Source organism: Salvelinus alpinus, chromosome 8 (genome assembly GCF_045679555.1).
Source record: "Salvelinus alpinus chromosome 8, SLU_Salpinus.1, whole genome shotgun sequence".
In the NCBI taxonomy this organism is placed as follows: Eukaryota; Metazoa; Chordata; class Actinopteri; order Salmoniformes; family Salmonidae; genus Salvelinus; species Salvelinus alpinus.
Window position 1 is genome coordinate 58,090,954 of NC_092093.1, and position 27,921 is coordinate 58,118,874.

General features: G+C 43.9%; 1 protein-coding gene across 1 annotated transcript in view; it reads left to right on the top strand.

Annotated features, from left to right (window-relative positions):
* The window catches only part of LOC139583347 (piezo-type mechanosensitive ion channel component 2-like), a 198,063-nt gene that overhangs the window by 66,548 nt on the left and 103,594 nt on the right, over window positions 1–27,921 (top strand). The window contains exons 4-5 of the mRNA XM_071414313.1: window positions 5,352–5,394; window positions 26,992–27,157. Coding sequence (XP_071270414.1) covers window positions 5,352–5,394; window positions 26,992–27,157 — 209 coding nt within the window. The remainder of the gene's footprint in view (window positions 1–5,351; window positions 5,395–26,991; window positions 27,158–27,921) is intronic.

A 27,921-nucleotide genomic window follows, 5' to 3' on the forward strand; every position in this document is an offset into this window, starting at 1 on the left:
TACTCCCTGTATATATTATACCCCTGGACAGTGATCTGGTACTGGTATTTCCTGTATATACTGTACCCCGGGACAGTGATCTGGTACTGGTACTCCCTGTATATATTATACCCCTGGACAGTGATCTGGTACTGGTACTTCCTGTATATATTGTACCCCTGGACAGTGATCTGGTACTGGTACTCCCTGTATATACTGTACCCCTGGACAGTGATCTGGTACTGGTACTTCCTGTATATACTTTACCCCTGGGCAGTGGTCTGGTACTGGTACTCCCTGTATATACTGTACCCCTGGACAGTGATCTGGTACTGGTACTTCCTGTATATACTGCACCCCTGGAAAGTGATCTGGTACTGGTACTCCCTGTATATACTGCACCCCTGGACAGTGATCTGGTACTGGTACTCCCTGTATATACTGTACCCCGGGACAGTGATCTGGTACTGGTACTCCCTGTATATATTATACCCCTGGACAGTGATCTGGTACTGGTACTCCCTGTATATACTGTACCCCGGGACAGTGATCTGGTACTGGTACTCCCTGTATATATTATACCCCTGGACAGTGATCTGGTACTGGTATTTCCTGTATATACTGTACCCCTGGACAGTGATCTGGTATTGGTACTTCCTGTATATACTGTTCCCCTGGACAGTGATCTGGTACTGGTACTTCCTGTATATACTGTACCCCTGGACAGTGATCTGGTACTGGTACTTCCTGTATATACTGTACCCCTGGACAGTGATCTGGTACTGGTTTTCCCTGTATATACTGTACCCCTGGACAGTAGTCTGGTACTGGTACTCCCTGTATATACTGTACCCCTGGACAGTGATCTGGTACTGGTACTTCCTGTATATACTGCACCCCTGGAAAGTGATCTGGTACTGGTACTCCCTGTATATACTGCACCCCTGGACAGTGATCTGGTACTGGTACTCCCTGTATATACTGTACCCCGGGACAGTGATCTGGTACTGGTACTCCCTGTATATATTATACCCCTGGACAGTGATCTGGTACTGGTATTTCCTGTATATACTGTACCCCTGGACAGTGATCTGGTATTGGTACTTCCTGTATATACTGTTCCCCTGGACAGTGATCTGGTACTGGTACTTCCTGTATATACTGTACCCCTGGACAGTGATCTGGTACTGGTACTTCCTGTATATACTGTACCCCTGGACAGTGATCTGGTACTGGTTTTCCCTGTATATACTGTACCCCTGGACAGTAGTCTGGTACTGGTACTCCCTGTATATACTGTACCCCTGGACAGTGGTCTGGTATTGGTACTTCCTGTATATACTGTACACCTGGACAGTGATCTGGTACTGGTACTTCCGGTATATACTGTACCCCTGGACAGTGATCTGGTACTGGTACTTCCTGTATATACTGTACCCCTGGACAGTGATCTGGTACTGGTACTTCCTGTATATACTGTACCCATGGACAGTGATCTGGTACTGGTACTCCCTGTATATACTGTTCCCCTGGACAGTGATCTGGTACTGGTACTCCCTGTATATACTGTACCCCTGGACAGTGGTCTGGTACTGGTACTCCCTGTATATACTGTACCCCTGGACAGTGATCTGGTACTGGTACTCCCTGTATATACTGTACCCCTGGACAGTGATCTGGTACTGGTACTTCCTGTATATACTGTACCCCTGGACAGTGGTCTGGTACTGGTACTCCCTGTATATACTGTACCCATGGACAGTGATCTGGTACTGGTACTCCCTGTATATACTGTACCCCTGGACAGTGATCTGGTACTGGTACTCCCTGTATATACTGTACCCCTGGACAGTGATCTGGTACTGGTACTTCCTGTATATACTGTACCCCTGGACAGTGGTCTGGTACTGGTACTCCCTGTATATACTCTACCCCTGGACAGTGGTCTGGTACTGGTACTTCCTGTATATACTGTACCCCTGGACAGTGATCTGGTACTGGTACTCCCTGTATATACTGTACCCCTGGACAGTGATCTGGTACTGGTACTCCCTGTATATACTGTACCCCTGGACAGTGATCTGGTACTGGTACTCCCTGTATATACTGTACCCCTGGACAGTGGTCTGGTACTGGTACTCCCTGTATATACTGTACCCCTGGACAGACCTGGACGTTATTACACCACTGCGTTATTACGTGCCACCACATTATTGCGCTCATTGATTCCCTGAGCCACTGCACCCATTAGCAGGGAGCTGCTAAACAGCTGTTGTAGTCACAACTATGCTCCACAAAAACCTCTCTCTCTCTCTTCCCTTCTTTCTCACACGTCTCCTCTCTTTCTCTCTTTCTCTTTCTCACTTTGTCCCCACATTCTCTCTAGGGATAGGTTAGTCTGTCATTGAAAATAACTAACTATTGTCATCCTGCAGTCTGCCCATTGTCTTTTTCCTTGAGGAGAAAGAGGGACTAAAATTCTCCTTATCTTTTCCGAGACAAACATTTTTAGCCAAATTTAGAGTTTATTTTTACCATAGCATTGTAAGTAACTTTTTAAAATCATTTTCTATTGTAAATCCAAAGTTGGCCTACTCCTGTCAGCCCAGTTTTTACACTTAACAATAAGCGCTTTCACTGTTGCGCTCTGCGACATTCTTCTACATGGGGTCATTTACCACTTTAATGGACAAATACATTATTCTGTCAGGCCCGAATCAATTTACTGAACCTACTATAAGCATCCAGAAATATAAACACACAAATCTAAAGCAACGCGAGGCGCCACCACTCCACACAACTCCTGTGACGGATGGAGTTTTTCAGACGTTGAAAACCTGGACTCTTTACGTCAGCTGAGTCAGAAAACCTCCATGCACCGTAGTTAGAAAACAGCTCATCAAACACGCATGACATTTTCCCATGTGCCCCGGCATAAATCTGGGTCCGTAATATTGTATTAATGAGAGAATAAATTCACATGGATGTATGATCTTGTTATGGCCGCACTTCATCATTGGAGTACGTTGTGGTTGTAGCCTTCACTCATAGACAATGTTCAGGCTGTATTATAACCATAACATTTTGGGGTGGCGGAGAGTGAAGGAGGAAGGGGGGAGGTGCACATGATGTAAGCGAGAAACTGACGTAAACAAACGCCCCCTCCTCTTTATTGGCTTAGCCATGGGAACAATATAATGGGGAATCATTAAAGGAACCTTGCATAGTTCGCTGTCTTGCAGCCAATAGCAACACATACAGTACATTACTCGCAGTATACTTTGCCAATCGCCACAGCACAGGTGATGTATCCATCAGAGAGAAACATGTATACTGAACAAAAATATACATTATTTTAATGAGCTATAGTTCATATAAGGAAATCAGTCAATTTAAAAAAATTCATTAGTCCCTAATCTATGGATTTCACATGACTGGACAGGGCACAGCCATGGGTGGGCCTGGTAGGGCACAGGCCCACCCACTTGGGAGCCAGGCCCACCCATTGGGGAGCCAGACACAGCCAATCAGAATGAGTTTTCCCCCATTACAGACAGAAATACTCCTTAGTTTCATCAGCTGTCTGGGTGGCTGGTCTCAGACGATCCCACAGGTGAAGAAACCGGATGTGGAGGTCCTGGGCTGGCATGGTTACACGTGGTCTGCGGTTTGGAGGCCAGTTGGACGTAGTGCCAAATGTTCTAAAAGAACGTTGGAGATGGCTAATGGTAGAGAAATGAAAATTCAATTATCTGGCAACAAGTCTGGTGGACACTCCTGCAGTCAGCAAATCAACTGTATTGTGTGACAAAACTGCACATATTACAGTGGCCTTTTATTGTCCTCGGCAAAAGGTGCACCTGTGTAATGATCATGCTGTTTAATCAGCTTCTTGATATGCCACACCTGTCAGGTGGATGAATTATTTTGGCAAAGGAGAAATGCTCACTAACAAGGATGTAAACAAATGTGTGAACAAAATTTGAGAGAAATAAGATTTTTGTGCGTATGGAACATTTCTGTGATCTTTTATTTCAGCTCATGAGACATGGGACCACCACTTTACATGTTGCGTTTTATATTTTTGTTCAGTATTCTTGCTGGTAGCTGGCATCAAAACAGCTGAGCCAACGAGGTACATTTTGAGAATAATGACTAGAATGTTAACTAATCCCTCATAGAAATGGCTCAACTCAATTACAAAGCGGTTAATATGTAACTACAGTACGTGTTAATACAGGGTCCCTACTACAGTTATTACTGTGTAGTTACATAAGTATAAGGGCAACTTATGGTAAGGTGTTACCGAGAAATGTATTGTTGATTAAGTTGAATGAATTCAACTTAAGTACAGAAATTACTTCCTCAGCATATAGTACAGTAACTATTGCAGTTAAATTGCTTTTTTAAACAGGACGTTTTCATCATCAGCCATCTCAGTCGAGAACATGTCTTCTCATCCGAGGAGGGCCTATATCCAGGCAATAAATGAGCTAACGACAGAGCTAATTAGCACTGACTCATTGATCATTGAACTACCCTCAGATCAGATGGGAGGATAGGGGGTTGGGGGGGCAGTGAGTTGGGAGTTCGCACTTAGCTGTAAGACAGCTGTAAATCCCAACTCTCTCACCCGGAGGGGGCCTTTCGCGTATATGGAAATGTCCCTGGAAACAAAAAGCCCATCAGCCCAAAGCCTTTCAAGAAAATAAAAAGGTAGTTTGTTTTGCCCCGCGTCATTAAATCAATTTTCAGCAGAGTTGCATGTCCTCAACACACTCGGTCTGAAGTATGTTCAAACAAGAGGGAGGAGAAGGGAAGAGAGGAGAGCGAGAAGGAATCCTCTGCTAATTGCACGAGTCGTGTGAGTCACAGAGGATGACAGCTTACTGTGAGGCGGAGTGCGTTCCAAGAGGCTGTCGAGGTGCATGGCCGCCCCCGTGTGAGTGTGTGTGTGTTTGTGTGGTTCACCTTCACTAACATTTGGTTTAGACCTGTGTTACTGTCATAATGAGGGTCAGTGTACATGTGAAACCACTGGATTCAAGATTCAATTCTTCATGTATGTGTGTGAATCATTTGAAAAGATCTGCCACATTGGTGTCAGAAGTGTGTTTGCACCCCGGTGTGTCCATAGAAAATGTATCCAGTCCAAAATAGATAGTATACACTTTTTTCAGTGTATGCTAATGTTGCTCTGGTCTTCAACGCTCATTGCTGAATAATGGGGAGGCTCTGCAGGATAACAGAAAGTGCTTCAGGAAGGCGTGCCATTTGGGCAGTCGCCATCTTGAATCCATCTCAAGAGTTTTGAATAATGATCCACTCTGTTGAATGAAGATTTAGACGTCTATGTTTTGTCTTTTTTGCAGGTTCAACATGGGAGAAGTCGGTGCGACAGCTGGGCTTGGAAAGGTAAGAGACCAATGCTTTTACATTTAATCAAACTAGTCTACTAGTGTATATAGCACAGTTTAATTTGTATACAGTGCATTCGGATCCCTTGACTTTTTGCACATTTTGTTACGTTACAGGCACTACATAGTGCATCTTTAACACTAAGTTTAACCCCTAACTCCTAGCGTAGCTAGGCGCAAACGCAAGTTGCGTGTTCGAATCTCATCACGGACGACTTAGGCATTTTAGCTAATTAGCAACTTTGCAACTACTTACTACTTTTTAGCTACTTTGCAATAACTTAACATGTTAGCTAACCCTTCCCCTAACCCTAACGCTTTAAGCTAACCCTTCCCCTAACCTTAACCCTTTATCCTAACTCCTAACCTTAAACCCTGCCCCTAGCCTAACTAACGTTAGCCAGCTAGCTAACATTAGCGTTAACCACTTAGCCACCTAGCTATCATTAGCCACAACAAATTAGAATTTGTAATATATCATACATTTTGCTAATTTGTAGTATGCTGTATATATCTTCACGGCGCAGGGGTCTAAGGCACTGCATCTCAGTGGTTGAGGTGTCACTACAGACACCCTGGTTCAATTCCGTGATTGGGAGTCCCATAGGGCAGCGCACAATTGGCCCAGCGTCGTCCGGGTTTGGTTGGTGTTGGCCGTCATTGTAAATAAGAATTTGTTCTTAACTGACTTGCCTAGTTAAATAAAGGTTAAATAGATAATTTAAAAAATTACAAACACTGGTCCCCTTCTCTCCAGCCATGCATGGCCACATTTAGCCCATTTACTGGCCCGGCTCTGTATAAGCTTTACTGTCTCTGTATACCTCCTGGGGACCCATACAAACAAAACGTGTTTCTCCGAATGTTATTGTGTGGGAAAGGGGTGAGTATCCTCCCACCCCTTACATAGGACAAGACAGTTTACTTATTCTAATGTACATCACAACAATCCATTCTAAGGCATAGTGTCACAGTACTGAAGATGTTCAATTGAGCTCAACTGAATGATTACGTTTAAGTTTACATGCAAATACACAAGTTAAAAAACAGTGGCTGAACAAAACAGTCCAGGTTCCATTAACATCACTCTGGTAGGGCACAAAGACGAGTGTGTTTTCCCAAGTGAGTCATCCATAGCCCTGCTGCTCAGCAGTGGATCGATAAAAACAACTGGAGGTTATGACGTCACAACATGTGACGTTTATCTGTTTTGCAACACTCACGATCGAGTTCCAAACTGTCTCTGGAAGCAACGTCAGCACAAGAACTGTTCGTCGGGAGCTTCATGAAATGGGTTTCCATGGCCCGAGCAGCCTAACACAAGCCTAAGATCACCATGCGCAATGCCAAGCATCGACTGAAGTGGTGTAAAGCTTGGGCTCTGGAGCAGTGGAAATGCGTTCCCTGGAGTGATGAATCACACTTCACCATCTGGCAGTCTGACGAATTAATCTGTGTTAGCCGGATGCCAGGAGAACGCTACCTGCCTGAATGTATAATGGCAACTGTAAAGTTTGGTGGAGGAGGAATAATGGTTTGGGGCTGTTTTTCATGGTTCAGGCTAGGCCCCTTAGTTCCAATGAAGGAAAATCGTAACGCTACGGCATACAATGACATTCTAGACGGTTCTGTGTTTCCAACTTTGTGGCAACAGTTTGGGGAAGGCCCTTACCTGTTTCAGCATGACAATGCCCCCGGTGTGGAAGAACTTGACTGGCCAGCCCTGACCTCAACCCCATTGAACACCTTTGGGATGAATTGGAATGCTGCCTGTGAGCCAGGCCTAATCGCCCAACATCAGTGCCCGACCTGAATGGAAGCAAGTCCCCACAGCAATGTTCCAACATTTAGTGGAAAGCCTTCCCAGAAGAGCGGAGGCTATTATAGCAGCAAAGAGGGGACCAATTCCATATTAATGCCCATGATTTTGGAATGAGATGTTCGATGAGCAGGTGTCCACATACTTTTGGTCATGTAGTGTACTTCAGTGGGTTTATATGATTCATTGAAATGACCAGGAAATATCCCAGACTTGACCTTTAATGTGGATTTGTGATGCTACTTTCTGTAAACATAGACAGATACATTTTGATAGATGTAACAGTATAACTTTAGACCGTCCCCTCGTCCCGACACGGGCGCGAACCAGGGACCCTCTGCACACATCAACAACTGACACCCACGAAGCGTCGTTACCCATCGCTCCACAAAAGCCGCGGCCCTTGCACAGCAAGGGGAAACCCTACTTAAAGTCTCAGAGCAAGTGACGTAACTGATTGAAATGCTACTAGCGCGTACCCGCTAACTAGCTAGCCATTTCACATCCGTTACACTCACCCCCCTTTCAACCTCCTCCTTTTCCGCAGCAACCAGTGATCCGGGTCAACAGCATCAATGTAACAGTATAACTTTAGTACGTCCCCTCGCCCCGACCTCGGGCGCGAACCAGGGACCCTCTGCACACATCAACAACGGTCGCCCACGAAGCATCGTTACCCATCGCTCCACAAAGGCCACGGCCCTTGCACAGCAAGGGGAAACCCTACTTAAAGTCTCAGAGCAAGTGACGTAACTGATTGAAATGCTACTAGCGCGTACCCGCTAACTAGCTAGCCATTTCACATCCGTTACATAGATATAACATCAACAGACAGACATAGGGACCACAACAGACAGACGTATTGTGACCACAGCATCTGCCTTTCTCCCAAATACAATATATAAAAAATCTAAATGTCAAATATAATCCCATGTCTAAATACGGACATCCAAACAAAGTATTGACAGATGTCAGTCCATTTTCTCCCTTCCAGGCATATTATGGTTAGAAAACCGACGTCTCATTTACTACAAGGGCTAAGTCATGATTACACACTGTTCAAGGCTTTATTGATGCATTGGTATGCTTGAAAGCAAGATACGTGCCTCGTCCCAAGCTGTGGTTAGAAGGAACGGCCAGCCGTAAAATAATAGACTCAACAAAGCAGAGGTTTGGTGTTTTTTCAAGTCTGCACCCAAACTACATTGTGTCATGACGATTGAAGTGGCCGTTTGTTTTCCCAGCATCGGCTGTTATTACGGTTGGTGCGGCTGCCGGGTTCACAGACATTACGACTGTTTAACTGTCGCTCATATCCTTACGCCACATGTGGTGTAAACATAGTAAATCGTCCCAGTCTTCCGCGCTGTGCCGCTAGGCTAATTAGCACGGCCATTACAGAGTTTCCAAGGTGATCCGTAGCTACAGGTGCAGTGATGTCACCTGCCAAGTATTGAAAGTGTTACTGCTCACTTGGTTAAAGCAACAGCCGAAGGGGCAAGGGCCAACCTTAATGTTTAGAGTCATATTGCCGCCATACTGGCATTCCTCAGGGGATAATTATTATTTTGTCTGGTGGGGGGGGGTGGTAACTACGACAGCTGTTCCCATGACTCCCTGTCTGTCTGTCTCTGTCTTTCTGGGAAATTAGCAGGACTGAAAGACTGCTCACCAGTGTCTTGATTACCTCTGTTGACATATGGGCTTAGCCTAATGGCCTTGTTGATATCTTTTCACACACTCTATAACAGGGGTGTCAAACATAAGGGCCGCGAAGTTGTCTAATCCGGCCCGTGGGTGGTTTGAGTTAAAACATGTATTTGTACTTATTTATTGTATTGCATTGGTGGTGGTGGGGGGTGGGAGCAAAGTCAATATGCTTTAAACTGTGTAGAGATTATAATAGACCTACATTCATACAGTTTCTTGATCGTTTCCAGCTAATCTCAGAAATTAAAGATAGAGAGTCAGGGAGCATTGGAAATTCCCAAAATTATGGAAAAGGAATTCTTTTTAAACATTTTGGCACCGTGGAAATACAATCCATTTTCAGGTCCAGCCCTCCAGACCTCGTTGAAAACCATATGTGGCCCCTGGGGCAAAGTGAGTTTGACATCCCTGCTCTATAGAATTCCTAACAGATATTTGCAACCTGCGATGCCACACTGTAAACAAAATTATCACAGGTGTGAGAGAAAAAAACTAGAGGAATTAAAGGGGATGATAGACATTAGAACACGTCATTCGATCATTTCTGGTATGTCAGCATGCGGTCCCTCGGGTGTCTACTGCTGCTGCCACGGCACCTCTCCTCCTATTGCATTGTGGGACTCTGGGAGGCAGGTGAGTGACGGTGATGAATGTGTACCAGACAGGAACCTGTGGAGCCCACTGAGTGATTGGAGTGGCCTGGCCTTCTAATGAAGCTCCAGTTTCACATTACTGTACATACAACACTGGAAAGCAAGACTGAGACGACTGTAACAAGGGAGGACCATTACGGGCAAAAAAGGCTTCAAATGAATATGACGATATGTTTTGTATTGGGAAACCAGAATGTCTGTTATTGTGATGAAAGGTAGTTAGTCACAATCTCAGATGTACGAGGCCAGATATACATTTCTACATTTCTCTTAACAAATCACTGGTTACTGGCCTAGCCCTCATTGACTACTAGTTTGACATATTATTTTACGGTGAAGAAGTATATGTCATCTACAGTACTTTTATTTTCAACAGCCCCCCAGTCTGACTTTGTGTCTCAGTCAGACACCTGTAATTTAACCTGGCTGGCTGGGAAGAGGCTGTGTGCGTGTGTGTGTGTGTGTGTGTGCGTATGCGAGCGTTTGTGTCTGGCGAGCGTCTGCGGCTCCTGTCTGTATCTGGCTGGAGGTTACAGCCAAGCAGAAGCAGAAGCAGTAGCAGTTGACGAAATATGACTGACTGTCTGTCCGTGTTATAATCCCCATACATTAGTGTTAGGCAGACTGTCACTGACCCAGACTATGAAGAAGAGAGGAAACATCCATGTCTATCTTGGAAGACTCTCTATCATCCACAGTTCTAGGTTTAAATCCAGAACAACCTTTTCTATCAAATTTAAAACCTCAACTGTAAGTTAGACTTTGATGTATTTACTGTAGCGCACGTTTGCTGTTGTGTTCCCTCAGTAGAGTGAGATGAATTGGCTTGGAAGTTGGAAGCCTTTGTTGTAGGAGCTGGGTCCTCTTGACCGATGGTCAGAAAAGAGTTGCTATTCAAGTGATTGTTCTTGAGGGAATTACCCCTGCCCTCGACTTGCAATTAAAACCGATAAATTCATATCTTACACTGCTCACTTCTAAAGTGGATACCTACTCAACTGAAGTGTAAAGTTTGGAGACAGTGACCAATGTGACAGATGGGCAAATCCATGACCTGGAATCAGCCCGAACTAAAGCTAGAAGTGGAAATCAAGCTCCTAAAAAAGATAACAGAATCACTCGAAAATTATTCAGAATAAAACACATATGTTTTCCACTGCCAAGGAGGCTCAAGGCTTCTTGGAGAAGCACATCAAGCCCAACACACAAGGGGAGGAACAGATCTAGGCTAACCCCAATTTGACTGGCTCAATATTATGCTATCCACGCACAATTAGTCATGCAGTTTCGCCTGTGGCTGTGATGCTGCCCTCAGCATAAGTCAATGATGAGGAAACCCCCTCAATTGAGTAAAATGAACACTATTATTATTATTATTATTATTATTAATGCTGAACATTGGACTTCGTTATAATTATATTGCCTATGGTACAGGACATTTAGACAACGATGGCTCCACTGCAATTAATGAACAATGCTTCCTTGTTGGGCTACAGCACATTGCATCCCTATGGGTTAAATTGTTTAGGCTAGATTATTAGGCTATAACTAGGACTGCAAATGGCTCTGAGATATGAGTAATATTACTACACAGATCATACACGTAACATTAGCTAGCAAGCCAGGCAACTAACGTTAGCTAGTTACTGTAGCTAACAGTACGCTTTAACATGAATTAAAATGACTTTCTGACTAAATTAGAAACGTATAATAATTGAAAATGTAGCTGCAGTAGCTAGACTCTCTTACCTGAATACATGGATGAACGCTTCTCCTTATCTGTCACGGTTGCCATGGTTGCCCTTAGTTTGAAGATGTAATCCGGAGACCGGTGTGTTCTCTTTTTGACTCCCTCCGCATATTTGCAGTCAAACACCTGCATTTTCTCCATCTCACTAGCTGTCATACTCTACTTCCACCTGGCATTCCACCAATTTCAAAAGTCGGTCCTCCAGAAATTGGAGAGCATTAGCAACACTTTTTCAGTTCTTCATGATATCTTTCAAAAAAGCCGTGTTAGAAAGCATTACCTACACATACTGAGCAGCTCATGTTATAGACAGACGCGTGCTACATGACAGACGAATCCCAACTCATCTCTTGGCATGTCCATTATCTCAGCCAATCATGGCTAGCGGGAAGGTTCTTGGCTTTTTCTGTGGCTAAAGGTAGAATAACTTTTCTTAAATGTATACGCTCCAAATTCTTATGATCCTACGTTTTATTGTTAGGATTAACTGAAATTTGTCTGGTTATTGGGACAGACAGGAATGCCATTTTGGACATTTAATAAGACCAACTACAATCCACACGCAACCAAGACTCTCCAGCATGTATTTTATGTTTACAACCTCATTGATGTCTGGTGAGCACACAATTCTAACGCAAAATAGTATATTTTCTACTCAAATAGGCATAAATCATTCTCATTAATCGATTTCATATCTACTATATTAAACTATTTTAAAATATTATCTATTTTGTTTCATAAAAAAAAAATGAAATTCGACATATGAACTTGTCTGACCACCAGACTTACTACTGCCAACTTCATAATTCAGAATCCCCTAAAAGAGCCGCAAGATGGCGTTTCAGTGTTTCATTATTACAAAATCCTACATTGTTTTGAATTGAACTAAATTAATTTATAATGATCAATAAAAATGTAGTCGATGGGATGCCACCAAAGATTTTATAAAAAATAATGCAACTGCATTTGCATCTGGGTTGAATAAATCACAATTAAAGAAGATATCTGATTTTTAAATGTTTTTAACTGTTAATCCCTCTTTTTAGACCAGGTAGCTATTACTCTTTCCAGAGTCAAAACAGAACTTAATTTATTGATAAGACAGAGAGCAGAATTTGCCATCCATCAAGTAAGATTCAACAATTACTTCCACGGTAATCGTCCCAGTCATTTACTAGCCAACAACCTACGCAGTAATGATCATTTAGCTATCCCTCTTATATAAAGAACTGTACACCTCTGATTGTAAATCCACACCAAGCCAGACCAAGTACTTTCAAAAATAATTAAGAACCCCTCTTCTCTCAACAGAGGAAGCCACCTTTCTGGGAGCCCAAAACTCTCTCAATGAACTCAAAAGGGCATTGGATAGCATGAATAAAGGCAATGGGATGGTATTCATCCTGAAGTCTATTTAAAATGTTGGAATCAATTAGGTCCACTATTGCTCGATATGATTAATACAGCCGTTTACAAAGGTTGATCTGTAAGAGATGTGAATACAGCCCTAATTTAGCTTTTATTAAAAGCTCAATTTCGCCTTTGCTAGTCTTATTATCCACAGAACCTCTGGCCAAGGAAATTTGTCAATCTAAGGAAGTAACACCGATTTCCCCAAAATCTACTGATCACTTCATCTCATTTTACACAGACGATATTTCATTATTTTACTATCTCAACAATGTATCTCAATTGCTCCCAAACGAATTGACGATCATAGATAAATTCAGCTTCATCCCAAGCTATAAAATGTATCTAACTAAATCAGCCCTACATCTCTAATTATGGAATCCCAATTGTTTTCCATTTTTAAAATTTGGGATAAGATATATTTCCTTCCTTAGATTAAACCATTGCCTTAAACTTTAACAGAATGCTCAAATCAATTCCATCCGACCTCAGAAGACGGAATAATGTCTCAGTTGCTTTAACCGGAAGAAAATCTATTGTAAAAATGAATATATTGCCTCGGCTGAATTTCTGTACTTCAATGCTTCCCATGGCTCCACCTTCTGGCTTCTGGGATAAAATTGATAATGCGGTTTTAAAATGTATATTGCAAGGTACACGATCCCGGGTAAAATGAATACATTTACAAAGAGGGAATAATGTAGAAGGACTATCCGTACCAAACTTTAAATTGGCACTAACATTTCACCCCATCCTAAATTGCTTCAGACATGATTCTTCCGCCCCCTGGCTGAGTATATAGAGACATATGGTGTCTCCTATTGCTCGGGAAGAGGTGGTCTTCACTGATATATCCCTTAAACAACGTTATTGTAAAGTCTGCTTCCAACTCACACCCTCAAACACCTAGATCCCCTGAACGCAGCTCACTCTCCAGATCCCAATCACCTGAATTCTAATCACCTGTTCACACACCTGTATGTCATTATTACACACTATTTAGTTCAGTTCTTTGCATCTGGTAACTGTGAGGTATTGTTTGTTTTGACACAGCAGTGTGCAGCCTTTTCCTTTCTGTTTTCCATGAGTTTACCTACACTCCAGCTCCTGTGGAAAGTACCAGGATGGGCGTATGTTCTTCAGCTTTTGCCCCTAGAATAAGCACATGAGAATGGAGGTTTGTTGTGAGGGGTGTACATGTAAAGGAAGTGACATCGGCCTTGTGATCTCCGGCGTGGCATCTGGGCAGCAATTATGTCCTCTCTTCCTCTTTAACTTCTCTAGGATAGGGGGCAGCATTTTCACATTTGGATGAAAAGCGTGCCCAGAGTAAACTGCCTCCTACTCAGTCCCAGATGCTAATATATGCATATTATTAGTAGTATTGGATAGAAAACACTCTGAAGTTTCTAAAACTGTTTGAATCATGTCTGTGACTATAACAGAACTTATTTGGCAGGCAAAACCCAGAGGACAAACCATTCAGATTTCTTTTTTTTTGAGGTCACTCTCTTTTCAATGGGTTTTCATTGGGAATCCAGATTTCTAAGGGACCTTCCTGCAGTTCCTATCACTTCCACTGGATGTCAACAGTCTTTAGAAATTGGTTGAGGTTTTTCCTTTGAGAAATGAATATGTAGCCATGTTCAGAATAAGGCTCCGGTGAAGTGTACTGTTTGTTAGAGGCGCATGACCAGAAAGCATGCTACACATTGTTTTCCTCCGGTATTGAACACAGATCATCCCGTCTTCAATTGTATCAATTATTTACGTTAAAAAATACCTAAAGTTGTATTACAAAAGTAGTTTGAAATGTTTTGACAAAGCTTACAGGTAACTTTTGAGATATTTTGTAGTCATGTTGTGCAAGTTGGAACCGGTGTTTTTCTGGATCAAACGCGCCAAATAAATTGACATTTTGGATATACAGTGGGGAGAACAAGTATTTGATATACTGCCGATTTTGCAGGTTTTCCCACTTACAAAGCATGTAGAGGTCTGTAATTTTTATCATAGGTACACTTCAACTATGAGAGACGGAATCTAAAACAAAAATCCAGAAAATCACATTGTATGATTTTTAAGTAATTAATTTGCATTTTATTGCATGACATAAGTATTTGATACATCAGAAAAGCAGAACTTAATATTTGGTACAGAAACCTTTGTTTGCAATTATAGAGATCATACGTTTCCTGTAGTTCTTGGCCAGGTTTGCACACACTGCAGCAGGGATTTTGGCCCACTCCTCCAAACAGACCTTCTCCAGATCCTTCAGGTTTCGGGGCTGTTGCTGGGCAATACGGACTTTCAGCTCCCTCCAAAGATTTTCTATTGGGTTCAGGTCAGGAGACTGGCTAGGCCACTCCAGGACCTTGAGATGCTTCTTACGGAGCCACTCCTTAGTTGTCCTGGCTGTGTGTTTCGGGTCGTTGTCATGCTGGAAGACCCAGCCACGACCCATCTTCAATGCTCTTACTGAGGGAAGGAGGTTGTTGGCCAAGATCTCGCGATACATGGCCCCATCCATCCTCCCCTCAATACGGTGCAGTCGTCCTGTCCCCTTTGCAGAAAAGCATCCCCAAAGAATTATGTTTCCACCTCCATGCTTCACGGTTGGGATGGTGTTCTTGGGGTTGTACTCATCCTTCTTCTTCCTCCAAACACGGCGAGTGGAGTTTAGACCAAAAAGCTCTATTTTTGTCTCATCAGACCACATGACCTTCTCCCATTCCTCCTCTGGATCATCCAGATGGAAAACTTCAGACGGGCCTGGACATGCGCTGGCTTGAGCAGGGGGACCTTGCGTGCGCTGCAGGATTTTAATCCATGACGGCGTAGTGTGTTACTAATGGTTTTCTTTGAGAGACTGTGGTCCCAGCTCTCTTCAGGTCATTGACCAGGTCCTGCCGTGTAGTTCTGGGCTGATCCCTCACCTTCCTCATGATCATTGATGCCCCACGAGGTGAGATCTTGCATGGAGCCCCAGACCGAGGGTGTTTGACCGTCATTTTGAACTTCTTCCATTTTCTAATAATTGCGCCAACAGTTGTTGGCTATTGTCCTGTAGCCCATCCCAGCCTTATGCAGGTCTACAATTTTATCCCTGATGTCCTTACACAGCTCTCTGGTCTTGGCCATTGTGGAGAGGTTGGAGTCTGTTTGATTGAGTGTGTGGACAGGTGTCTTTTATACAGGTAACGAGTTCAAACAGGTGTAATTAATACAGGTAATAAATGGAGAACAGGAGGGCTTCTTAAAGAAAAACTAACAGGTCTTTGAGAGCCGGAATTCTTACTGGTTGGTAGGTGATCAAATACTTATGTCATGCAATAAAATGTAAATTAATTACTTAAAAATCATACAATGTGATTTTCTGGATTTTTTAGATTCCGTCTCTCACAGTTGAAGTGTACCTATGATAAAAATTACAGACCTCTACATGCTTTGTAAGTAGGAAAACCTGCAAAGTCGGCAGTGTATCAAATACTTGTTCTCCCCACTGTATATCGAATGAATTAATCGAACAAAAGGACCATTTGTGATGTTTATGGGACATATTGGAGTGCCAACAGAAGAAGCTCGTCAAAGGTAAGGCATGAATTATATCTTTATTTCTGCGTTTTGTGTCGCGCCAGGAGTGTTGAAATATGATGGTCTGTGATTGTTAGCTGGGGTGCTATCCTCAGATAATAGCATTATTTGCTTTCGCCGTAAAGCATTTTTGAAATCTGTCATGTTGGCTGGATTCACAACAAGTGTAGCTTTAATTTGGTGTATTGAATGTGTGATTTCATGAAAGTTTAATTTTTATAGTAATTTATTTGAATTTGGCGCTCTGCATTTTCACTGGATGTTGGCCAGGTGGGACTCTACCGTCCCACATATCTCAGAGAGGTTAAGAGAGCCTTCTACCCATATCCCCCATAACCATATTTGTGGTGGTTGGTGTGTCGAGGTAAAATTAACTTTTGTTTCCTTTCACATGGAGATAACTAAGGATCATGCTCGCAATCTGATCTTTGTGCATGCAACATGCTCAAGTCAAACTGGGCTTTTGTGTCATCTATTCTTGTTTCATTGTCTACTGTACTGTAAGGCCCGCCTCCGATTTCCTCTTCATCATATCGACATCCCCTCACGATTGTTCAAAGGGCAGCTGACTATTGTGTGAAATTCCTGTATAGAATCCTATTCCTGTATAGAATCAAATTTTGAAGGAAATCTCTGACCCATATCTTCAGATTTGGTTTGATTCTGTAACAGCTACTGTTTAGTCTGTGAAACATGACGTTTTACGTGGTGAATCCCAGCGAACTTAAAGATTCCAGTGTCTGCTTTCTGTTCCTATAAATACTACACAATCCAACAGTAAACAATACTCTATGATGGTGCTTTGAACTTTGGCATTTCTATACTATGTTGACCTGAAAGGACACTCAGCAAGGAAGAAGCCACTGCTCCAAAACCGCCTTAAAAAAAGCCAGACTACGGTTTGCAACTGCACATGGGGACAAAGATCGTACTTTTTGGAGAACTGTCCTCTGGTCGCAGCATCATGTTGTGGGAGTGCTTTGCTGCAGGAGGGACTGGTGCACATTGCAAAATAGATGGCGTTCATGAGGGAGGAAAATTATGTGGATAAATTGAAACAACATCTCAAGACATCAGTCAGGAAGGAGGCTTACAAACCTGACTCAGTTACACCAGCTCTGTCAGGAGGAGTTGCCAAAATTCACCCAAATTATTGTGGGAAGCTTGTGGAAGGCTACCTGAAACGTTTGACCAAAGTTGAACAATTTAAAGGCAATGTTACCAAATACTAATTGAGTGTATGTAAACTTCTGACCCACTGGGAATGTGATGAAAGAAATAAAAGCTGAAATAAATCATTCTCTCTACTATTATTCTGACATTTCACTTTCTTAAAATAAAGTGGTGATCCTAACTGACCTAAAACAGGGGATTTTTACTAGGATTATGTGTCAGGAATTTGAAAAACTGATTTTAAATGTTTTTGGCTAAGGTGTTTGTAAACTCCCGACTTTAAGTATTGTGATAATATCGTATCGTGAGGTCCTTGGCAATTCCCAGCCCTAATGTCCATATCCTAACTAGTTTAGCTGAGATGGATTAATCTCAGCTACACTAAAGCTGTCTTGTTTATCGCAGGTGGACCACTTCAGAAGTGTGACTTCTTCCTCGTTCCTCGCTGAAGTCTACTCAGTGCAGCCAATATCTAATTGCCATACATCCCTGCTGCTCCACAAACAACCTAATCTATTCATTACACATGTATTTCTGTTAAACACGGTGTCACAAAACATTTTCTCCCGCTAATGTATAATTCTCAAATCAATAGTTAAACTCCAGGTCTTTAATAACGTTGGGCTGGATACTGCCAGCAGGCCAGGTGCTGGAATATAGGCCAGTGATATGAGGCCTGAATTGTGCCACTGTGCTACCCTGTTTCTCTTGGCTCAACAGGGTGCCAGACTCTCTGTGGTACTCTGTGTGCGCTGCCTGCTTTGCCCGGACCGCACCAGGACCACGCTGTACCTTGAGGGCTGCCCGGTGGCGACACGCCAAATGTCCTCTGTTTAATGTACAAAAAATGAAAGTGTAATTGCTGTCTAGTGACAGACTGGAGCATACTGGCCAACGTGTAACAGTCGAGTTAAAGGGATTTCCAGGGGATTAAAGCTGAAGTGTGGAGGAAGTGTAAAATGTCCTGAGAGATAGCTGGAAACCAGATAAACAGGATGTTGTCATCTGGGAACAAGATGTTCCCTAGAATAGATCGGTACGAACACCTGTGGTAATTGAATATGAGCATGACTGGATCACCTGTTACAACCATGGTCATATGTTATTACTTTCCTTCAATAGCTATATTTAATATTTTTGTATTCGACGAACAAATTGTGTTTGTACTAGCAATGGACGGAGGTATGAAAAGTAGGGGAAAACGGGTCATACTGTATTATCTGGTTATCCGTGACTGGATGCTTGTTGACGTGCAGAAATGTGGCATTTTCTCCCTCCCTTCCCCCTGCTCGCTGACTCAGAGCAAATAGTGGAGCTAAATGAATCCAACTCAAGACCTGTTCTCCATTTGGTGAGGAATTAGTTAGAGTAAACAGATTCAGACCTGTACCCTCCTTAACCCCCTGAGGTACAGTCTTCTTTTAATACGGTGGACGTGATTGTTTGAGTTCCATCATTAGGCCCATGTGTTGGCCAATGGCTTGTGTCCAGTGTTGTGACCCTCTGGATTGAGCCAAGTGCTGTCTCAGCTCCGGTTCACTCTCCACCCTGACCAAGGCAGAACAAAGAAGAGCTATACTCCAATGGCCAAGACTCTGCCGCCTCGCCATCCCAGACAGAATTATTGGTTTATTTATTGATCAGTCGTGTTCCACTTTTTCCCATTCTTGACCTACTCAGGGGAAACTGGAAATGTTTTGAAAATGTATACACTTGTTTCTGACATTTGACTCTGTGCTGCTGGAGGGAAATTCCATCGTTTCAGCGCCAATGATCATCAATATTGGAATGCTTTCCCGGAAATAGGAGGCGTCACAGATAATAGTGGAAAACATAGTTCTTTCTATGTATCACGACTGAATAGGACCCTTTGAGTGTGTGATTTAGGACTGGGTACCATTGTTGCCATATAACATTGACCTTAACACACTGGGTTTCAGTGGAGAACTATCTCGGCCATTCTGTGTGTCATTCTGTGAACAGCTCAACCTTCCCACAACCTTCTCGAGGCCTTCACGGCTGTAAGTCGACAATTGCAGTCTGTCTGTCAGCTTCTTAATCATCCTGTTAGCCTTGGTTTCCCAAAGCACAGGAACAGTTGATCGGGGTCTCGGCTAGGCCTGTGACGGTCATGGAATTTTGGATGACGGTAATTGGCCAGCCAAATGACCACAGTCTCCATGATCACCGTTTGAATAGTAGAGGAGACACAATATCTCCTCATCTCCAAGTTTCAACTTTCAGTAGTCGTATATACGGGATACACATGGTCAGAGCCGGATTAACAAATCATAGGCCCGGGGCTTTGTTTTTGTATAGACAGGGCCCTCCAGTTACCCACGTGGACTGCCTACCTCCTCTCCTCTCCCCGTCTGATGATTAGCAGATCGGCAGCAGCAGGCTGTCTACACTCATTGAGAGCGGACTCCTCAGTCTTCCTGTTGTCAGTTGCATTACTATGGGACAGCTGGAGATCGAATTTGAGTATTGAAACAATGTTGCAAATGTCAGAGAAAAACAGCAACATTTATACAAATCTCTGCTGTTGAAAACTAAATGTTAGTCTAAAAGAAATGTGAGAATGTCTAGATGCTTTTTATAGTGGAGATCAAGTTTATAAATTGCCTGGCTGGGCTGATGAGACAGTGGATTGCGCAGTCTGATGGAACAGTGTAAATAGCCGGTGGCAACTTGTGGAATAGAAACCAGCTGGAATGCGGTTTTAACCAATCAGCATTCAGGATTAGACCCACCCATTGTATAATTTACAACAGAAACTGACTCAATCGCACGAATGCCCAGCTTTCCAGTCTACAGTTAGCTGTTCGTTCCATTTTTTTTAACGGTTATGAAGGTTATTTTGTTTTCATGATGGTGTTAAGGTTTTTAGGTTTTTCTATGCTACGTGAGACGAGGGTAATTCAACCATTTACCATTTACCCTCCCTTGTTATGATCATTCATGTCGAGAAGCTTTATGATTAATTGAATTACATTTGAACCGTTTTAGGCGTTTGTCGTTCAGTCTGACATGGATATTAATGCACGTCACAGTTGGATTACTAAATGACAGTTGGCAGATTGTCTAGGGGAGTCAATGGTCCAGGAACAGTTTATCCTTGCCATTTGAGACCTGTAATTGGCATCCCTGCTTTGTGTGCATTTGTTTGTGTTCATGTGTGTTGACGTGTTGTCGTGTGGCATGACGTTGGCGGAGGTACCAGTGAAATAGGATGGTCTGCTCCAGAAACTCAAACTAAAGAGAGTACACCGCGCACCCTGGCACTCGTAAAAAAAAGCTTTGCTTATGTTAATGAACCATCTCCAGAAATCTATTTATGTTTGGATTCCATGAATAGTATGGATTTTCCATCTGTATTCTGATAGTCTGTAGAGCATCTACATGGGACTATCAACAAACTATCTGTTGATAAGAAACTGTTTGCTAAGGTTACAGTTAGGGTTAGGTTTAGGACAAGGGTTAGGGTTAGGATAAGGGTTAAGGTTATGGTCAGGGTAAGGGTTACGTTTAGGGTTAGGATAAGGGTTAAGCTATGGTTAGTGTTAGTAGATAGTTAGTTGAAATGTTACTGATAGTATGTAGAAGAGCAGCTGTAGACGCCCCACAGACTATCCAAATCAAGTGTTACCAAACCACATTGTGTCTGTGTGTGTGGTCCCCGTGATATTCATGATATTTGGATTTGTTGAGAGATACTTGCAAACGATTATGTTATTCATGTTAAACAGTCTGCTGAAGCCGTAGGGCTGAAGGTTTGGATCAGAATCACATCCTGATCATGCACAAATCCATAGCTTACAGACAATCCTTTCAAAGTATAGGTATCAAAGCTCTTAAGCCAGGTTTCTTCATCTCATTAAGTAAACCCACCCCGGTCACATTACACCTGGGCTACAGCACCCAAATAGACATAACTATGTAAGATATGAGCATGCCATATGTTTCATGTTAAGATCACTGATCAGCCCGCAATCGTTAAATATGATCTGTGTTCACATTTTTGCCATGTCCTTAGATGAACGACACACTCTCTCAGCTCTGATGGACCTCGACGCAAAGATGGTAGAAGCCCGTGGTAATTAATTAGGAACTCGCACGAGAGATGTGATTGGATTACGGGACGACCAGATATCCCACTAGATGGTTGAGATGTGTTCAGTCGGGAATTGAAAGCTATTCACTCAGACGTCCTCCTGTCATTGATCTTAGTGTTCTGTCATTATTAGGTCATGGACTCCCATATTATTTCTCTCGTGGGGTGGTCTGGTAACGAAATGACTGAATGAATGAGCTTCCTTTTTGGAAGATTGTATTCATTGAATTTTACAGCGTCTTCGTTAACATGTGCATTCATTTACACGTTACATGCGCCGATGCAAGTAGTCGAATGATTGAGTTGTAGCCGAGTGTGATTGAAAGAGCGGAGAAGGCAGATGTGTCTTTGTGGAATGTGAATGAAATGCATCTGGAATGTCGCGTGACATGTGCTGACATGCCCATGTAGAATGTTTTAATTAGCCTTAATGGGAAAGTCATCTCCTATGCAGTGAGGATGTGCACCCAAACAGATACACAGGACAATCATCACATCCAGCAGCTCTCAACATACCGTAGATAGAACAAGCATTGACAGGATACTGGATTTGGAGGTGTAAAGCAAACAAAAGGTACAGTAATGGAAGTAGGTGAAAGCAAAGTCCTGCAAGATATTTTGGGATCTTCTTAGCTATTTTAACAATAAAAAAAAAAACACTAAGAGAAAAATTATTCTAAGTCAAAATCCTTGATGATTTCTAAGTTTGTCATCATGATTGCAGTCATTTTCTTCAAATCATAATGTTATTAGGTCTTTATTAATTGAAGCTCTTTCATTTCTGATGTGGCTCGTTTTGACATCTTAAATACTATATGCCATTTTTAGAGAAAATAATGACTGTTATTTTGAAATGGTACAGTTACTGTAAATGCAAGTGATCTGGGTTGAAGACTTTTTAGGATTCAGGTTGAAATCCATATCACATGTTTATCAAAGCCCCCCTTTTGCTATTTTGGTGTGTTTGTTTGAACAACCTTGTCCCATTCCTTCTCTGTGTGTTGTAGCCCTGCCGGGACCCTGGAGAGCCACGGTGGCACAGTCTACTCCTAATGATAGATATGCCAGTGTGCCCTCAAGGCCTAAAGTCCAGTGCCAGTTAGTGTCTCATAACAGCTAAATCGAGTTAGCTCACTAGCTAGTGCAGCATTTTGTTATGGCTTCCGAAATGAACTGCCAGTTCACTGTTGACTCTCGGGAACAACTTTTCTCTGTATCCATCAACCAGTTAAATTGTCAATGCTATACAAGCTATCTTTCCAGAGATGAGACTGACAAGCTAAATCTGTACAGTTAATTTAGTCACTTTGATCACCTCCCCTTTAAGGCCCTTTCCCGGTTCCAGATTAATGCCATATGCAGGCGTTTATGTTGCCAGCTCACAGCTCCACAGCTCTGTCTTTATGAGCAGGACTGAGATGAAAGACCCTTTAAATGCTGAGAGGGAAGCAAACCGTGTAGACGCAGAGGCTTCATTAAAGAGCTTGTGTTTCCCCCGCCATACGGGGCACCCAGTTTTTGCATATGTTTTTCTAGCGTGTTAACTAGCGCCGTCTGTCACTTACTAAATTTTTACGAAGGCAAACATCACTCGGTTCAAAGCATCTGTGTCCGTGCCCTCCCCTGGCTGCTCGCTTTTGAATGTCAGATCTCATGCGGAGCGAGCGCCATGGGATTCCAAACATTTGCTTAGAGTTTTATGCAACCCAACATGAAGCAAAACAAGCCTGTGAAAACTCAAATATCCACCCACTGCTCGTGGCAGCATATCCTGTCTGAGCAGATTATACAGCCGTTTCTTCAAGTACCATGACAGGGACACAACTGCCATGGGTCTCTAGAGGAGACGTTTCTGTTCAATGGCTACCTGCTCTTTCAAAAGTGCCTTCCTTGACACCTTCAAACTGATAATAGAATCCAGTTCACCACGTCAGACTTTTTTCCCTTCCTTCAGACTCTGTCATCCCTTCTAAACTAATTGACATCATCACCTTGTGCTCTCCCAAGTGTACCTGGCAGTGAGTCCAGGGATGTCTAGATCCCACCCCGACCACAAGGTCTCCCACCCCGACCACAAGGTCTCCCACCCCAGGGATGTCTTGGTCCCACCCCAACCACAAGGTCTCCCACCCCAGGGATGTCTAGGTCCCACCCCGACCACAAGGTCTCCCACCCCGGAGATGTCAAGATCCCACCCCGACCACAAGGTCTCCCACCCAGAGATGTCTAGATCCCACCCCGACCACAAGGTCTCCCACCCCAGAGATGTCTTGGTCCCACCCCGACCACAAGGTCTCCCACCCCAGGGATGTCTAGATCCCACCCCGACCACAAGGTCTCCCACCCCAGAGATGTCTTGGTCCCACCCCGACCACAAGGTCTCCCACCCCGGAGATGTCCTGGTCCCACCCCGACCACAAGGTCTCCCACCCCAGAGATGTCTTGGTCCCACCCCGACCACAAGGTCTCCCACCCCGACCACAAGGTCTCCCACCCCAGAGATGTCTAGATCCCACCCCGACCACAAGGTCTCCCACCCCGGAGATGTCTTGGTCCCACCCCGACCACAAGGTCTCCCACCCCGGAGATGTCTAGATCCCACCCCAACCACAAGGTCTCCCACACCGGAGATGTCTTGGTCCCGCCCCGAACACAACGTATCCCACCCCAGAGATGTCTTGGTCCCACCCCGACCACAAGGTCTCCCACCCCGGAGATGTCTTGGTCCCACCCCGACCACAAGGTCTCCCACCCCAGAGATGTCTTGGTCCCACCCCGACCACAAGGTCTCCCACCCCAGAGATGTCTTGGTCCCACCCCAACCACAAGGTCTCCCACCCCGGAGATGTCTTGGTCCCACCCCGACCACAAGGTCTCCCACCCCAGAGATGTCTTGGTTCCACCCCGACCACAAGGTCTCCCACCCCAGAGATGTCTTGGTCCCACCCCGACCACAAGGTCTCCCACCCCGGAGATGTCTAGATCCCACCCCGACCACAAGGTCTCCCACCCCAGAGATGTCTTGGTCCCACCCCGACCACAAGGTCTCCCACCCCGGAGATGTCTTGGTCCCACCCCGACCACAAGGTCTCCCACCCCAGAGATGTCTTGGTCCCACCCCGACCACAAGGTCTCCCACCCCGGAGATGTCTTGGTCCCACCCCGACCACAAGGTCTCCCACCCCAGAGATGTCTTGGTCCCACCCCGACCACAAGGTCTCCCACCCCGGAGATGTCTTGGTCCCACCCCGACCACAAGGTCTCCCACCGTGGAGATGTCTTGGTCCCACCCCGACCACAAGGTCTCCCACCGTGGAGATGTCTTGGTCCCACCCCGACCACAAGGTCTCCCACCCCTGGGATGTCTTGGTCCCACCCCGACCACAAGGTCTCCCACCGTGGAGATGTCTTGGTCCCACCCCGACCACAAGGTCTCCCACCGTGGAGATGTCTTGGTCCCACCCCGACCACAAGGTCTCCCACCGTGGAGATGTCTTGGTCCCACCCCGACCACAAGGTCTCCCACCGTGGAGATGTCTTGGTCCCACCCCGACCACAAGGTCTCCCACCCCAGGGATGTCTTGGTCCCACCCCAACCACAAGGTCTCCCACCGTGGAGATGTCTTGGTCCCACCCCGACCACGAGGTCTCCCACCCCGGAGATGTCTTGGTCCCACCCCGACCACAAGGTCTCCCGGTGCACTATGACTCACCAGAAATACCAGGCTCCTGAGCTGTCCTCTGGTTCATAGAGGGTGTACTGTGCTGTGTACTCCCACCAGGACCTCTTATGAAAGCGCCCTGCCAACCATAGGCCACCACTACGCTCCTACTCCCAATTCACAAATAGAAAATGTATCTCTAAGCTTCCTCTGAAAAGTTAACTTCAGGTCTACTGGCCCGAGACATTTCCTTTCAAGGTCTGAAACGGCTGTTTTTTTTTCTTCTTCTCTCTATCACATCTGCAAGTGTTGCTGCACACTGCTTTGAACCCAAACAAATATGAAAGTTTAGAAGCTGAGTTACGCTTTTCAAGGGAAATTGGGGTTGGGGGGCACATTTTTGGTCAAGCGAGGGGGACCAGAGAGCCCACTGCAACAGCCACAGCATACCTTTCCAGAGCATGGGAAATAAGAACTAGTCAGACCAACGCTGTAACAGAGAGGACAGTGGGAATATCCCACATTTTTACTATTGAACAAAATATTTTCTGTGTGTTTTAAGAAGCTAGCGCAGTACACTGCTGAGCTAAGGGTTAAATGCTATTTTTTAATGATAATGCTTATATATTTAATATGGGCCGTGCTTTAATTGGCATGGATGAGGAAAGGCCTGTAAAATGTGTTTTATAGAACACAATGTATAGAACACAATGTATAGCACACCATGTATAGCACACAATGTATAGAACACAATCTATAGAACACAATCCATAGAACACAATGTATAGCACACATCTATAGCACACCATGTATAGAGCACAATGTATAGAACACAATTTATAGAACACAATCCATAGAACACAATGTATAGCACACCATCTATAGCACACCATGTATAGAGCACAATGTATAGAACACAATCTATAGAACACCATGTATAGAACACAATGTATAGAACACCATGTATAGAACACCATGTATAGAACACAATGTATAGAACACAATGTATAGAACACAATGTATAGAACACCATGTATAGAATACAATGTATAGAACACAATGTATAGAACACCATCTATAGAACACAATGTATAGAACACAATGTATAGAACACAATGTATGGACCCGTTGTACTTTGACGTTAGAGCTTCATGTCCTGAAGACTTCTTTGTTTACCTTTTCATTTTTTATTTCCTCATTTTACCCTCTGATTTACTTCCTTTACTCAATATTTACCCAACCAATCCACACTGTGTGAGAAAACAAATCCTGTAAACAATATTGGAATATGAATGAAGGTGATTTGGTCATAAGTTGAGTACCAATTAGCTATAAGTGAGAAACACACCCACATATTTATAGAGGAGGAATTCAGACTGTAAACTATTTAACGTTTACTCTACCTTGTTATGAGCCATAAAAGCCATGTTTTGAATTATATATTTACTAGTTGTTAAACACATCACGTTGTGTTTACCATCGCCTCGTTGTAAAGACAGGGATTGTAAGTGTATAGTTTAATTATAACAGTTATCATTTGATCTGCTGGCATCAAATATCATCACTGAGCTGACAGGAATCCTCATGAAGCAGTACAGTGTTGGCTACTGCATCTGAAAACTGTAAACATAATAGTACCCAAATTGTTTACCTTTTCTTATCTGTCGTTGTTGGCTAACCATTTTCCCCTGTTTCTATCTCTCCCTGCAGCGTCCGGGGTGCTGATGCAGGAAACGGCATCCGTGTGTTCATGCCAGACATCGGCATGTTCGTGGCGGGCCTGGTCACGTGGCTACTGTGCCTGAGTCTGGAGGAGAAGCCGCAGGTGAAAGACAAATCACAGCAGCATGACGTCGAATGCGAGTCGGACAGTCAGGTGAGCTCATCATCTCTTTACAGACAAACTTCTGCCCCTGGCGTATCTGGATTTACAGGGGAACCCCGCACTCCCAACACCTATACACACCCATACACCCTACCCTCGTAAATGTTGTACTCAGTACAGGCCAGGAACTCACTAAAGAGTAGTGACAAGACTAACAGAGCCCAAAGAAAGGAAATACTTTAAACTTTCATATATAAATACACTATATATACAAAAGTATGTGGACACCCCTTCAAATTAGTGGATTTGGCTATTTCAGCCACATCAGTTAGTCAAATGTATGCCCTGCTAGAGCTGTCAATTGTAAATGCTGTTATTGTGAAGTGGAAATGTCTAGGAGCAACAACGGCTCAGCCCGCAAAGTACTAGGCCACACAAGCTCACAAAATGGGACCGCCGAGTGCTGAATTACGTAGCGCGTAGAAATCTGCTGTCCTTGGTTGCAACACTCACTACTGAGTTCCAGACTGACATTAGAAGCAATGTCAGAACAAGATCTGTTAGTCGGGAGCTTCATGAAATGGGTTTTCATGGCCGAGCAGCCGCACACAAACCTAAGATCACCATGCGCAATGCCAAGTGTCGGCTGGAGTGGTGTAAAGCTCGTCGGCATTGGACTCTTCACCATCTGGCAGACAGCCCGAATGCATAGTGCAAACTGTAAAGTTTGGTGGAGGAGGAATAATGGTCTGGGGCTGTTTTTCATGGTTCGGGCTAGGCCCCTTAGTTCCAGTGAAGGGAAATCTTAACACTAC